General features: G+C 44.8%; 1 protein-coding gene across 3 annotated transcripts in view; it reads right to left on the bottom strand.

The window, feature by feature from the left end:
- The window catches only part of ARFGEF2 (ADP ribosylation factor guanine nucleotide exchange factor 2), a 43715-nt gene that overhangs the window by 16400 nt on the left and 14220 nt on the right, over positions 1-13095 (bottom strand). For all 3 annotated transcript variants that reach the window (XM_040437368.1, XM_040437369.1, XM_040437370.1), the window contains 17 exons: positions 12943-13082; positions 11320-11428; positions 9406-9601; positions 9206-9317; positions 8288-8493; positions 8062-8146; positions 7815-7986; positions 6903-7054; positions 6704-6832; positions 6229-6387; positions 5991-6138; positions 5812-5911; positions 4832-4872; positions 4569-4738; positions 605-756; positions 360-532; positions 125-285 (listed from right to left, as the gene is read on the bottom strand). In XM_040437368.1, coding sequence (XP_040293302.1) covers positions 125-285; positions 360-532; positions 605-756; positions 4569-4738; positions 4832-4872; positions 5812-5911; positions 5991-6138; positions 6229-6387; positions 6704-6832; positions 6903-7054; positions 7815-7986; positions 8062-8146; positions 8288-8493; positions 9206-9317; positions 9406-9601; positions 11320-11428; positions 12943-13082 — 2405 coding nt within the window. The remainder of the gene's footprint in view (positions 1-124; positions 286-359; positions 533-604; positions 757-4568; positions 4739-4831; positions 4873-5811; positions 5912-5990; positions 6139-6228; positions 6388-6703; positions 6833-6902; positions 7055-7814; positions 7987-8061; positions 8147-8287; positions 8494-9205; positions 9318-9405; positions 9602-11319; positions 11429-12942; positions 13083-13095) is intronic.

Raw genomic sequence — 13095 nt, 5'->3', positions numbered from 1 at the left:
ATCTCTGCAGAAAAGGAGAATGTAAAGAAATTGCAGCACACAAGCAAAAACAAGAGCAGAGTATGACAATCCAAACCAGATAGAGGAAGACTATGAAGAGAGATTAGCACCAAAGTTCACCCACCTGAGGCTTGTCCGAGACAAACTTTGCACAATAACGGATGAGTCTAATGGCCTCCATGCTGGTGTCTGGAAAAGCTGAGTTACAAGCAAATTCTGACAGACATTTCACAGCATCTTGGAAGGAGTCAATGGCTGCTGGAAAGTGGTGCTGGAATACATTGGCTGAGGAGAGACATGGATGTGTTACCAGTTCCTGCTGAGCTGTACAGCTACAATAAGACAGGTACTCTACTTACTGACAATATGGTTCACAGTCTGAAATGTCAGTTCCACTAGATTTCCATTTGTCTCACAAGCTGCTTGATAAAATACTGCAAATATGTTTTTCCAGCCAGAGCGGATGTTCCCGGCTTGCATGTTCACCATCTGTGCCAGGCAGCGGATCACCATGTCCCGAATGGTGGGAGACCTAGAAACCGAGTAAACATTAGACTTAGAAAATGAGATAGTCACCAGACCCAATGACGTGCAAATTTGTCACCTGTTTTTTTTCATAATGTGCTCAAAAGGACGCAAGAAATCCTTCTGGAAGCGAAAATTGGCCAACTCGTCTTTTTCCAGAAACTTCATGGATAACTGTCTAAGGGAATCCAGGGCAAATATGGCGACATCTTCATTAGGGTTGCAGCCAACCTGTCAGAAAGACAACACGGATCTCATCTGAGACTATTACTAATCCACTCACTAGAAACGTGTAGTCCAACAAACCAGCATCACCGGTTTAGGGTGCCTTCACACATGGGGCTTGAAGAAATCCATGTACTTTTCCTGCCAAAACAACCCCATTCAGAAGAATGGAACGGATTGTCAGTTGCAGAAATTTTCTGCAACAAAATCAGCCATTTGCAAAGGCACCCTTATAAAACAGAAAAGGATCCACAATTACCATATTAGTCGGACTATTAGACGCACTATTGCTCCTTGATCTTGTGACGCCACCCTCTGGTGTGTGTAATAGTTCAGGTGCCGGCATTAGGAGCAGGAAACTCTGAGCTCCATTACTAACCGATAGGTCTGGCAGTGCAGGTGTGAGGATACAGCATGTTCTGTGCTCTGTGTACACAATGTGTGTGTTATCTGCTCACTGAACTGATAAATATACACATTTCTGTAATAATACACACATTGGTACATACAGCACAGTAAATGTGTGCAGTGTCTGCCCTGCCAGGACCTTTGTAGCCATGCCCCCCCTCAATGCATTCCACGGGACAGATCCATCCCAGTATCTCCACACTCCTACTACTGCTTCTGGCTGGGTGGGCTCAGGCAGTAAGGCTGTCCCTAATAATGATAGTGGTCTGTGGCTGGCTGTCAGGGGGCACTGTGGCTGGTATAGTCAGTGGGCACTATAGCTGGTAATGTGGTGAGGAATTGTGACTGGAACAGTCAGTGGCCTGTTAATGTGGGGCAGTACTGTGGCTTGCATATTCAGAAAGCAATGTGGCTGATAATACGGTGAGACACTGTGCTTGGCATAGTCAGGGGGCACTATGATTGGCAATATTATGAGGCATTGGCTTTTGTACTGTGTCTGTACCACATCAACTATATATATCACTCACAAGATATACTTAAAGTACTAAATACTTATATTTATACAAGTAAATATTGTAAACATTTTCTATTTCAATGCTTCTAATTGTGGGTGCTTGTCTTATGCTCTGGTGTGTCTTCTAGTCCGTATAATGCGGTATACTGCCTAGCTGCTACAGCAGAACGGGGCGGTCTTTATTATTTCTTTCAACCAGTGTCTATGGCTCTTTTAAGGAAATATCATTGCATTTCTGAGCAGGGACCATACAAGAAATAAACATGCTGGATCATATAAATGGACTTTTTCAAACTGATGCAAAGCTCCTCCAGTGAGTACAGCATGTGAGATCCCTGTATGTCCCCCATGGAGAAAAGGGAAGAATAGAAATTGATGAGCTGTGTTTTCTAGGTGTCTCATTATTCCCCAGAAGCCTGCGCCATTGATCAATGACCCAATAGGAGACTTAAAAAAACGTCTGGCCCCAGCTGAAACCCATGGCCCTGCGAGCTGCAGCGTTACAACCTCAGGGCTCCAGACTAAAAAAAAAAATATCAAGGAGCCAGTGGCTCCTAACCTGAAAAATTTAGGAGCCAAATTAAAATTTTTAGTCGCCAAATTTAAAATACATATAATTACGGTATAATAATAAAAAATGAAAAAATAAAAATAAAGAACAGGTCTTACCTAGGGTTGTCACGATACCAAAATTTTGACTCGATTTTGATAACATAAAAAAGCATTGCGATACTAGATACCACGTTAAAAAATAAAAACACCAAAAAAGCCGCGTGCATTCCAGATTTTATGGAACGTCTGGACCATAATAGAACAGTCCTAACCTGTCAGGACAAGGTGACAAAAAAAAATGGCAAATTGCACGTTTTTTTTTTTTTCTGTTACGGCGTTCACCGCATAGGAGATTTTTTAATATTTTAATAGTTCGCACTTTTTTCGGGCGTGGCGATATGTATTTTTTTTGTATTGTTTATATATTTTATATGTAAAATTGGGCAAGGGGGTGATTTAAACTTAATATTTTGGTGTTTATTTTTTTTAACCTTTTTTTTTAAAACTTTTTATTTAATAAGTATTTCCCCCCTTAGGGGCTAGAACCTGGGATCTTTCATCCCTTGTCCTATTCACCCTGATAGAGCTCTATCAGGGTGAATAGGACATCACACTCTCCCTGCAGATCTGTGCATAGTACACACAGCACAGTAGGGGCCATCCCTTGCGGCTCTTCAGCGTACGGTGCCCCAGTGAACACTGAACAGACGCGTCCACTCTGGGGTTCACCTGAACCCCTACTTCTTTGGTGTAAGAGCGGCTCAGTCAGCCCCAACCCTGGCCCCAGCTGGCTGAGCAAGGCCTACAGCTGAGCCCACCGGTAGTTATCCAGGCAGTCAATGGGAAGGGCAGACTTCATGGGCCCTGGGGCCCCCTTGTAGGGAGGCTTCCAGCTAGGGCCCCTTGGGTTTGTAGTAGGGGGGCTGTAGCCGGTAAGTGGGCCCATAGTTTGGGAAGGGCGGATAGGGAGGGTGCATGATCAGAGTCCTGCAAGGAGTAGGTGGGCTGCGCGGCTGCCCCTTATATCAGCCTGTTATAACAGGCTCGTTACTTTAACGACCGGCAGCCCTGCAGCTTTAACACCTTCACTGCCAGCCACACTTGAGCCTCCCCAGCGTGGTGGCATCTCCGCATCGTAGGCTGTACAAATGGCAGAGTGCTCCCTCATACCACCGCACTTATCGGGCTCACACCAGAAAAGTTCTTCTTAAAGCGGCAGAGCAGCGGACGGTCTAGGCGCAAATGGCGACAAGACTACAAAGTCTTGTCGCCATTTTGCAATTCTAGGTCGCATTTGCGACCATTTTGGTCGCCATCTGGAGCCCTGACAGTGTGGTGTGTGAAAACTACATGCTTACGTGCTGTGCACCACAGTGTCTTCTCTGGCTGAATTATAAACTTGATCTCACAATTCTGTTCGAAAAAACCATCAAGCCTCCAGATGGTGAATTAAGAGAGTTAATTTAATTAACCCACCAGCGCTAATCCCAATACAAGAAATGAAGGTACTTCATCAGGCAGCAGTAATACATCAACTGCAGCTCTGAGGATGAGAACTTCAAATCTTCTGGGAAAAAGGTTGCATGTTCAGTGTTCCTACTGATCAGGCTCTTCCCCTTAGGCTTAAATGGGACCCAGCAAACTGGCTGCTCTGAGACTGAAACAAACAAGCGTCTCTCCTCGTTGTCACTTATAGTGATAAATATAATGAGCGGATAGTAAAAAACATGAACTCCCCACAGAATTTTCTCCCACTAAATGCCGGCAGGGGTACATGAAGAAGGTAGAGTGTGTCTATTACAAATAACCTAGCAGGGCAGTGACCTCCATGACTTCAGGGACTGAAAGGGGATATATAGCAGTGAGAGGTAGATGATGGAAGAAAGCCCATCTCTGCATCATATGTCCATGATGTCCACAGATTAAGGACCCAATTACATGGGCTGATACCTGGGGCAATGACTGGGAACAAAACCATTCGTTCATGATCATTGCCAGCTCAGTCATCTTCATTTACATGCAGTAATCATCCCCTTTGTATGAAGGAATCAACAATCACTACTGTGACCGTTCACAGTTTGTGGGCAGCATATGCTTGTTTACAAAGGGCAATGAGCTGCCGAACATTCACTGTTCATGAGGTGATTGGTGACACCTTTACATAGGGCAATTATATGGAACAAGTGTTCGTACAAACATTTATTCAGATAATTGTCCCAGTCCTCCTCCCGTGTAAAAGGGCCCCAAGTGTGGAACAGATATAAGAAGGAGATAAAACAAGTCCAGTATATAAATCACTCACCACGTCACTAAGATGCTAAGCAGAACAACTTATAGTTACCTTATTAAAATGGTCACCGATCACTTGCCATATCCTTGACCACTGCAGTCGAATGCGGTTCATGTTGTAGTATGAGATCTCCACAATCTTCTGCAAGCTGAACATGCGAGGCTGGTGGACAGAGGCCAATTCATCCATAGACACAGCACACAACCAGCGCACAAAATCAACTGGAACACAAAGCAGAGGAGGGTCAACACTGCGACTGGATGCCAACCTTTAACCTCACCAGAGACCCATACAGTGTAAGTGCTCAGACCTACCTATAGCATATCCATCCAGCCGCGTGGAGCCGGTGAAAATCCTGCAGAAAGAAATAACTCCTATTATTGCTGCAGAACATCCAGAACATACCGTATAACAGCCAGAAACAATGACTGCAGAACAGAAAAACCGGTCATCCTAGGGATCTGTACATTTTTGACCACTATGTTCACTATCAATACTCTGGATAAAACATGAAGATCTGACCACTGGTACTGAGAATGAGCGGAGTCCTCAGAAGGTCTAAAGGTATCATCACTGGTCTACAAAACTCCGAACTAAAGCCCATATTAGACTGCCAAACACTTGTTCATCAGGCTATCCAGATTTTAAAGCATGCCGGCAGCAGATCATGATTACACAGCACAATCTGCCGCTGGCAAACAATGGGACAGCATGAGGACAAGCGATGGCATAATAATTGCTCCTCCCTATGATGTGGAATAGATCGCTGCATGTAATAGCAGCAGTGTCCTCCGCTAGCGAGCAAGCGATTGCTGGGAAGGAACGCTTCCCTCCTGACAATCACCTGTCTGATCTGGCTGTTTAATACAGCCTTAAAGAACTTACCACTAGTGCTGATAATGTATCCTCACCAACTAGATCTAGAACATTACTATCGTATGTTATAACTCAGATGTTGTTTTTATGTGATTGAAATTCTGGTGGGGTTTGGGATGGCACACACACATATCAGAGTTTTTGTGACTGGCACACTGTTTGTTTTACGACTGGGTATGGGGGAGATGGGAAAGTGGGTTAATTTTGCTTTGAGAATAAATTAAAAAACTAAACTATACATCACATTGAGCAGCATCTATCCCTGTCCTATTCTGCTGTCAAATAAAGCACCACAATAACAACTAAAAAGACACAACACCGATATGGATAATGAGAGTATCCTCAACAGTTTAAACAACAGTCCAGGGGCTAAAGAACTGAATGCGAGGAATGTACAGGACATTCTATGTATACTCACCGGTCTACAGCGACAACTACACTTTGTGAGCTGGTCTCTCCAACAGATTCCTGGAAGCTGGCCATTTGTTTCTTGTCAACTCCACTGCCGACTAACGTGCCTACAAAAAAACAAGTATGAGAATAACAGAGCAACAAAAACCTGTCAAACTTCTGCAGGGTCTCTGGAGGGAAACTCACCAAGTCCCAGGCCCATGAACTCCTCCCCTCCGGTGGTGTAGCTCTTAATAATGCCTTCCCGTTCCCGGCCACTTCCTGAGATGTAGCGCGTTTTAACTCCTGTACCAATCAACTGAGCTAGTTCCAACTGACTAATGCACTTCAGAACCTAAGATAGCAGACAACTGTGAACACAACTATACAGAATCAGATGAGCATGTCAGGATAGGACCTCTACCATTGGAGGTGCAGAACTTACTTCATGCCATGAGTTACCCAAGTAGTTGCCATCAGTATGAGCCACGGTGATGAGAGTCTTGATTGTGTCGATGTTCTTCTGCTTCATTTCTGTGATGCTTGAGCTGGCAGTCAGCAGAGAAAAGCGAGCCAGGGCCTGAACATAAGCATCTCTTTCCAGCTTCTCAGAGAAAAGAAAACCAAGTAAAAAGTTGGAAATGCTTATTGGCCCAACAGTGGCCGTCTAATGCCGACTACCAACCAGTCATTATTCAGTAAATCGACATTAAAGGCATCACATACATAGGAGATAAACGCAGCTACAACTGAATGGCTGACGCTGAGGGAATAATACTAGACTAGAACGGTGGGAATGAAGCTCCAGAGAGTGCTGCAGTCCCTTCCTCCAAATAACATGGGCCTCAAACTAGAAACTCCATCATTATCATCTAAATACAAGGGGAAATGTGCCTTCTAGTATGTGACTGTCCACTGACCTGCATGCCAAAGATACAGGAGATCCTGATTGCACAGCGGATCCCCTCCAAACACAGATTGGTCACTTCATTATCATCACAGTCCTGGAGACCGATGCTGTAAGCAGCCAGGAGTGGCGTCCACACAAGCTGCAGAGAATTCCAGATATGAGAGACAGTTCCTACTTGCACTGGGGCAAACAAAGTCTTTTACAGTTACCTTAAACATAGGCCTGACATGCTCCAGGTGCGTGGCACTGGTGAATGGCGCCTTGGCATGGCTCACAGCTTCCATAAGAGCCTTGGCTGTTTTCGCCATCTGCTCCATTTCCATGTTATATAACAACCGACGCTCCTTCTCGCTAGCTGCACCTGAGCATCAGAACATGAGAAGCACACAACTTATATAGTGAGCGTCATAGCCCTGCCTCCTGTTACTGGCACCACTAAATATAAATGGTAAATATAATTACAGTGTGATCAGACATGAGATCCACACACCTTATTCTACAGTAACAGCTATTATGTATACTGCTGCTACCTGCCAGCCACCATCTCTTGACTGAGTGGTTGTCACAGACCCACCGCATTACAGAGATCACAATACAACAACAGTAATATAATTATATTGTGAACAGTCCACACACCTTATACTCCATCTGCTACTGCTGACAACCAGGCTCTATATCATGACTGATATGTAGTTACAGCCCTGTCCTAGTGACAACAGAGAGGCAGCATAGAGGTTGTGGTTCTAAACACAAAGGGGGACATTTACTAGGCTCCATATGCCACAACAAAAAAAAAAGTACACATATAGTGTGTGCAATAATGTGCCATAATTTGCAACTTTTTAGGCTTCTCGACACTTTCCCGAAGTGGGCAGGAAAAGTGGACGGGGCTTAGCGGTCCCGCTGGATTTGTTATAACTTTTGCCAGAAACTGGCGGAAGTTATAGCTGACGTCTATGCCAGCTACATTTCAGTATCTGATGAACGGCATGGCAGAGATGCCCCTCATTTGTTAAGACGCATCTGCCTCTTAATAAATTAAGCGTATCTCACGCCAGTGCAGGGACATAAAGACTGGCGTATAGGTACTTGCCCTCAAAGGGTGTATATTAATCACTAACTTGGTTTTGTAGATTTCGTTGCAATGGTATGCTCCTTTGTCTCTTTCATCGCAATCTTCTTATCTTCAATTTCATCAAAAATGGCAGAGAGGTATTCCTCTGGAAGGTCCTTGCTGTCGTTTATACCTCGGTTCATTTTAATATATTGTTCCTTTGTCATCTTATTCTTCACCTGTGAACAAATGTTTGTCAGCTCTGTGGTCAAACTAGAGAACAGATTCCATGGACTCCTGTACATGAAACTTACCTGTGGACTGTGCAGATCTGTTGTCAGCATGATAATGGAAAAAGCCAGGACATAGGCCGTGTCAGCACTGGCGAACATTGTCTGTCTGCAAGGAGACAACACAAGGGCTCAGCTCTATCACTGCCACAAAGATCGTCTGCCTCTGCACAGCACATTACTGATCAGCTTATATTCTGGGTTATTAACCTCGCAGGCTCGGCTGGGGATGTAGTGACTGTTGCCTTACCCCTGATTACACTCTAGATATCTGGCTGCAAATTTCTCCATAAGTCGGTCAATTTTCTGGGCTTCTCCTGGCAGACGGAAGCCTTCAAGGAAGAGGCGCAGTGCAGATACAAAATCCTTGTCGCAGAAGTCCAGCTGGTCCACATAAGCATACATCACTTCTCTGTTAAATCGATTGGTTTCACCCAGAAACTCCCCGATCATCGTCTAAGTCAGAAAGAAGACAGACATGAAGTTAAATGTATTCTGTCACTAGCTTTAGGCTGCTTTATCTGAGGGCAGCATAGACTGGTGACAAAGACCCTGATTAAAATGTTGGTCACTTACTTGAACTAACCCAGCTGTTTTGCTAATATCAGCATTGAGCAGCCCCAGATGGAGTCCACTCGACACACTGCATTAGCACAGGAGTCCCCATATTCATGAGCTCCCGACTCTCCTCGCCCTTCCACCTCTTCCGATGCTTAGGTCAGTTTCACACAAGCATGTTAAGTCTAGAAAACATGCTTTGTGTGATGGCTACATTACCCAGACTGAACACTACTACTTTCACTGAACTTGATGCCGTCAGTTCCTGTCTGACCACAGGTCTACTAAACTGTACTCACAGCATTATGTGAGTACAGGACAGTAGACAAGTGGTCAGGCTGGAGTTCACAGCATCAGAAATCATTAATATTCAGTGAGTTCAGGTCAGAGGAAAAAAGTGTTTGATCCAAGAAATGCAGCCATCACACTGGACTGAACATGATCATGTAAAAGCAGCAATGTCACGTACAGTAAAATGCTTCCTCCCTCATTTGTGAAGTCTAATCCACAAATTAGCAAGCATCTCAGGGTGACTTCTGAGCTCCTATCTTTACAGCCGACGCAAAGCTTTTCCATACACAGCAATAAAATTAAGATAAATGCCACATACAAAATCCAGCCGATCTTCCTGGTGCAGGAACTGTGCAAGGTCTTGCGGGGTAGCTCCCAGCATGCCCTGCTCCTGCAGATACTGGATTCCTCTCTTTGGTTTCTTGTTGAATCTGTGAATAAAAAAATAAAAAACAGGTAAGAATTTTTGGAGGGGAAACATTATATGTGCCCGACCAATGTGTCCGCACACATACTCACAGCTCAATCCCATGCTCTATAATCTCCTTCTGCTGTTTCATCACTTCAAACTGTTCAGGGTCATCAGGCATGGAGGACTGGGTGCTACTGATGCCGGAGGAGGTTGTGGAGTCCAGGGAGCTTGGGCTGCTCCTGTGCGGCAAGATTTCTGGGGTTTTATTTTCTCCCCCCTCAAAATCTGAGGTTTTCTCTGGACCTACAATGAAATGGTAAAATCAGTCAATAAAGAGTGAAGAATCCAGTAAGAGGACAACAAGGGAACATGTTGATGTGAGTCTTGGACATCATTGTGTGATCACGGCCCTGTGCCTGGTTAATTGGCACTACAGCCGAGGGTCATTCATTTTTATGGTCATCTACAGCACATTAGTGACGGTTCTTATACAAGAGGTCCATAGTGTGACTGCTCCTACTAAGGAGGGCAGCACAGTGTGACCGTTTTCATAGTAGAGGAATCCATAGAGTGACTGCTCCACAGCGTGACTGCTGTTACAATACAGGGCTCCACAGCGTGACGGCTCTTACAGTAGAGTAAAAGACAGAAAAAGATGTAGTTTATAGAAATGAGGCTACTTTAACACTTGCGGCAGAGTGATCCGGCAAGCGGTTCTGTTGCTAGAACTGCCTGCTGATGGCATTTGTAAGACTGATCAGGCAAGTCTTCCGTTTTTTTGGCCAGAGATAAAACCGTAGCATGCTGCGGTTTTCTCTTTTGCCTGATCAGTCAAAATGACTGAATTGAAGACATCCTTATGCATCCTGAATGGATTACTCTCCATTCAGAATGCATGGGGATATACCTGATCAGTTCTTTTCCGGCATTGAGCCCTTTTGATGGAACTCAGTGCCGGAAAAGAAAAACGCTAGTGTGAAAGTACCCTAAAGCTTTACGGTATAAAACCAATCAGTGTATCACTTCACTGGGGAGGTAGTCTATGGGATAAGCTCAAGACACCCATAGGCTCCACTCCCCTGCCAGGATCGCTTGTAGAATCTCAGGAAGAACCGCAGTCACCACGGAAGGTACTTCTGGAATATTCCCTTTATTGGTATCAATGCTCAACGCGTTTCAGGGGTTTCTTAACAGGTACCCCTTTCCTCAGGAGTAGTCAATATACATATACAATAAAATCATAAGCATTTTGTAAGTGACAAAATATTTGTGATATTCCATAACAATACCAATAAAGGGAATTTTCCAGAAGTACCTTCCGTTGTGACTGCGGTTCTTCCTGAGATTCTACAAGCGATCCTGGCAGGGAAGTGGAGCCTATGGGTGTCTTGAGCTTATCCCATAGACTACCTCCCCAGTGAAGTGAGTCACTTATATAATTATTTTATTATAATATTTTTTTATTTATGCTTTTATACACAGACTGGTTTTATACCGTAAAGTAGGGATCGACCAATTATCGGAGTTACCGATATTTTCGGCCGATATTCATGATTTTTAAAGTTATCGGCATCTAACCTTGCCGATAATGCGTCCAGCGCGCTATCACAGAACTTGAGCGCGCTGCTGTCAGCGCGCTCATGTTCCCTCAGCAGCACATGGGAGAAGGAGTCGCACTCTCCCTCCCCCTAATGAGGAGATGGGAGGAGGAGGGGCGGGCGCACTGCGCCAAATGATAATTAGCGTCTAATACAAATACAGGAGGTGGTGCCCAGCCTATATGACAGGGAGATGCAATCAGCGGCAGTTAACCCCTCAGGTGCAGCACCTGAGGGGGTTAACTGCTCCCGCTGATCGCAGCTCCCTGTCAGAGGCAGGGTGTCGGCTATGTGATTCTGAACTGACACACCCACCTCATGTATTAAACAACTTTTGCAGTGCGCCCTCCCCAGTATTAAAAACATTGGTGGCGCAGTGCGCCCCCCCACCCCCCAGTATTAAAATCATTGGTGGCACATTACCTAGACTGGACTGGTGGTTGGGGTTAACATAGAGGTCCTTGCTCCACTCCACCATACATTTCAGGATGGACACCAGACAGTCTAGACCTTTCTTCCTGAGGCTGAGCTCCTGCAGAGGATAAAACAAGAGAAAAAATATATATAATGGCTCAGGGCCCAGCACTTTGAGCATACTACAGATTGTAGTCCACTATGAACCCACCACAGCTGTCCATGGCTCTCGACCTCCCAGACCTCCTGCCCTTGGGCTCTAGAAATAAATCAAAGGTCTACTCTGGATATTGGATATTACACCTGCAGTCTGTGCTATTCAGGTATAACCTATTCTGCTTTGTTATCTTCCTTTTCCGGCAGGGAAGAGGCTATGGGAGAGTTGAATACAAAGTATTGCATAACGTAGTGACAGACATGCTGATTTCAGCTGTGTATCACTCATTAGCTAAAAGTAAGTGGTTGACCAGAATCGGCATTATAATAATCATAGCCGGGGCCTGGAAAAGAGTCAGCGCTGCCTAAAAAGTCATGGTTATTCATAATCTGCTGCTTTCCCAGTTTACAGGCAGATTAGTGACAATCATCTCCTTAGCTTTCTAACTAGGAGAGAACTGTCAATCACCAGCAGCTTAGGAATAACCATGACTCTTCTCCAGGCACGAGCTGCAAAAATTACGATGCTGGCTTTCAGCAACTTACTTTTAGTTGATGAATGACAGACCTCTGAAATCAGCCAGTCACTACTTTATGCTGTCCTCTGTGAGGTTGGGATGAAGCCGATGACTGGTTCCCTTTAACGATAAAACCAGTATATGTCTATGATCCTGTGCCGGACCTACATATTGACAGTGGGCACTACAGCATTAAGATGGGAGATTCTGATAACATAATTGTGAGAATCTTCTGATCACACTTAGGGTCCATTCACACGTCCGCAAAATGGGCCCGCATCCGTTCCGCAATTTTGCGGAACAGGTGCGGACCCATTCATTTTCAATGGGGCCAGAAAGTGCTGTACACATCCGCATTGGGGGATCCGCACTTCCGTTCCGCAAGAAAATAGAACATGTCCTATTCTTGTCCGCAATTGCGGACAAGAAAAGGCATTTTGTATGAGAGTGGATCCACAAAACACATACGGACGTGTGAACGGACCCTTAAGGGGATTGTCCCAATAAAAATATTCTACAGTTTTCAAACCAGTACCTGGATCTGAATACTTTTATTATAGCTACTGAGTTATTCAATGAAATCTCTCTGTATAGCGCCACCTGCTTTTTGCTCTTTCAAATTTCTCTGTCCTGCTCACGGAAGCTCAGTTCCATCCTTCAACTGCCACCACGTGAAAGGACACGCCCCATGCGAAAGGACACGCCCCATGCGAAAGGACACGCCCCATGCGAAAGGACACGCCCCATGCGAAAGGACACGCCCCTAAGCTGACTGCTTGAAATAAATCTAGCAGAACAATTGGAGCAATAAATGGGGAGATCTCTGGATCCACTTGAGGTACAGGGCTGGTTGTAGATTTGTTAGAGATTGCCATGTACTAGATTATGTATGAGTTTCATATTTTACATTCATCATTCACATCTTGCAGCCCACACAGGTAGCCCCCTTCCCTCTCACCTGTAAAGGGGTCATTCCGAGCTCATGGCCACTCCTTCCCTGAGCGATTTTAGACAAGTCATTTACAAGTCTTTCAAATATATTAGCAGCATTTAAGTCACAGTCATAGTTCACGTAAATGTCGACCACACATTGAGCATCTGAAGTAGAAAA

The sequence above is a fragment of the Bufo bufo genome, chromosome 6 (genome assembly GCF_905171765.1).
Source record: "Bufo bufo chromosome 6, aBufBuf1.1, whole genome shotgun sequence".
NCBI classification, from domain to species: domain Eukaryota; kingdom Metazoa; phylum Chordata; class Amphibia; order Anura; family Bufonidae; genus Bufo; species Bufo bufo.
The sequence above is the reverse complement of the archived record's forward strand: the minus strand, read 5'-3'. Positions and strand labels throughout refer to the sequence as shown.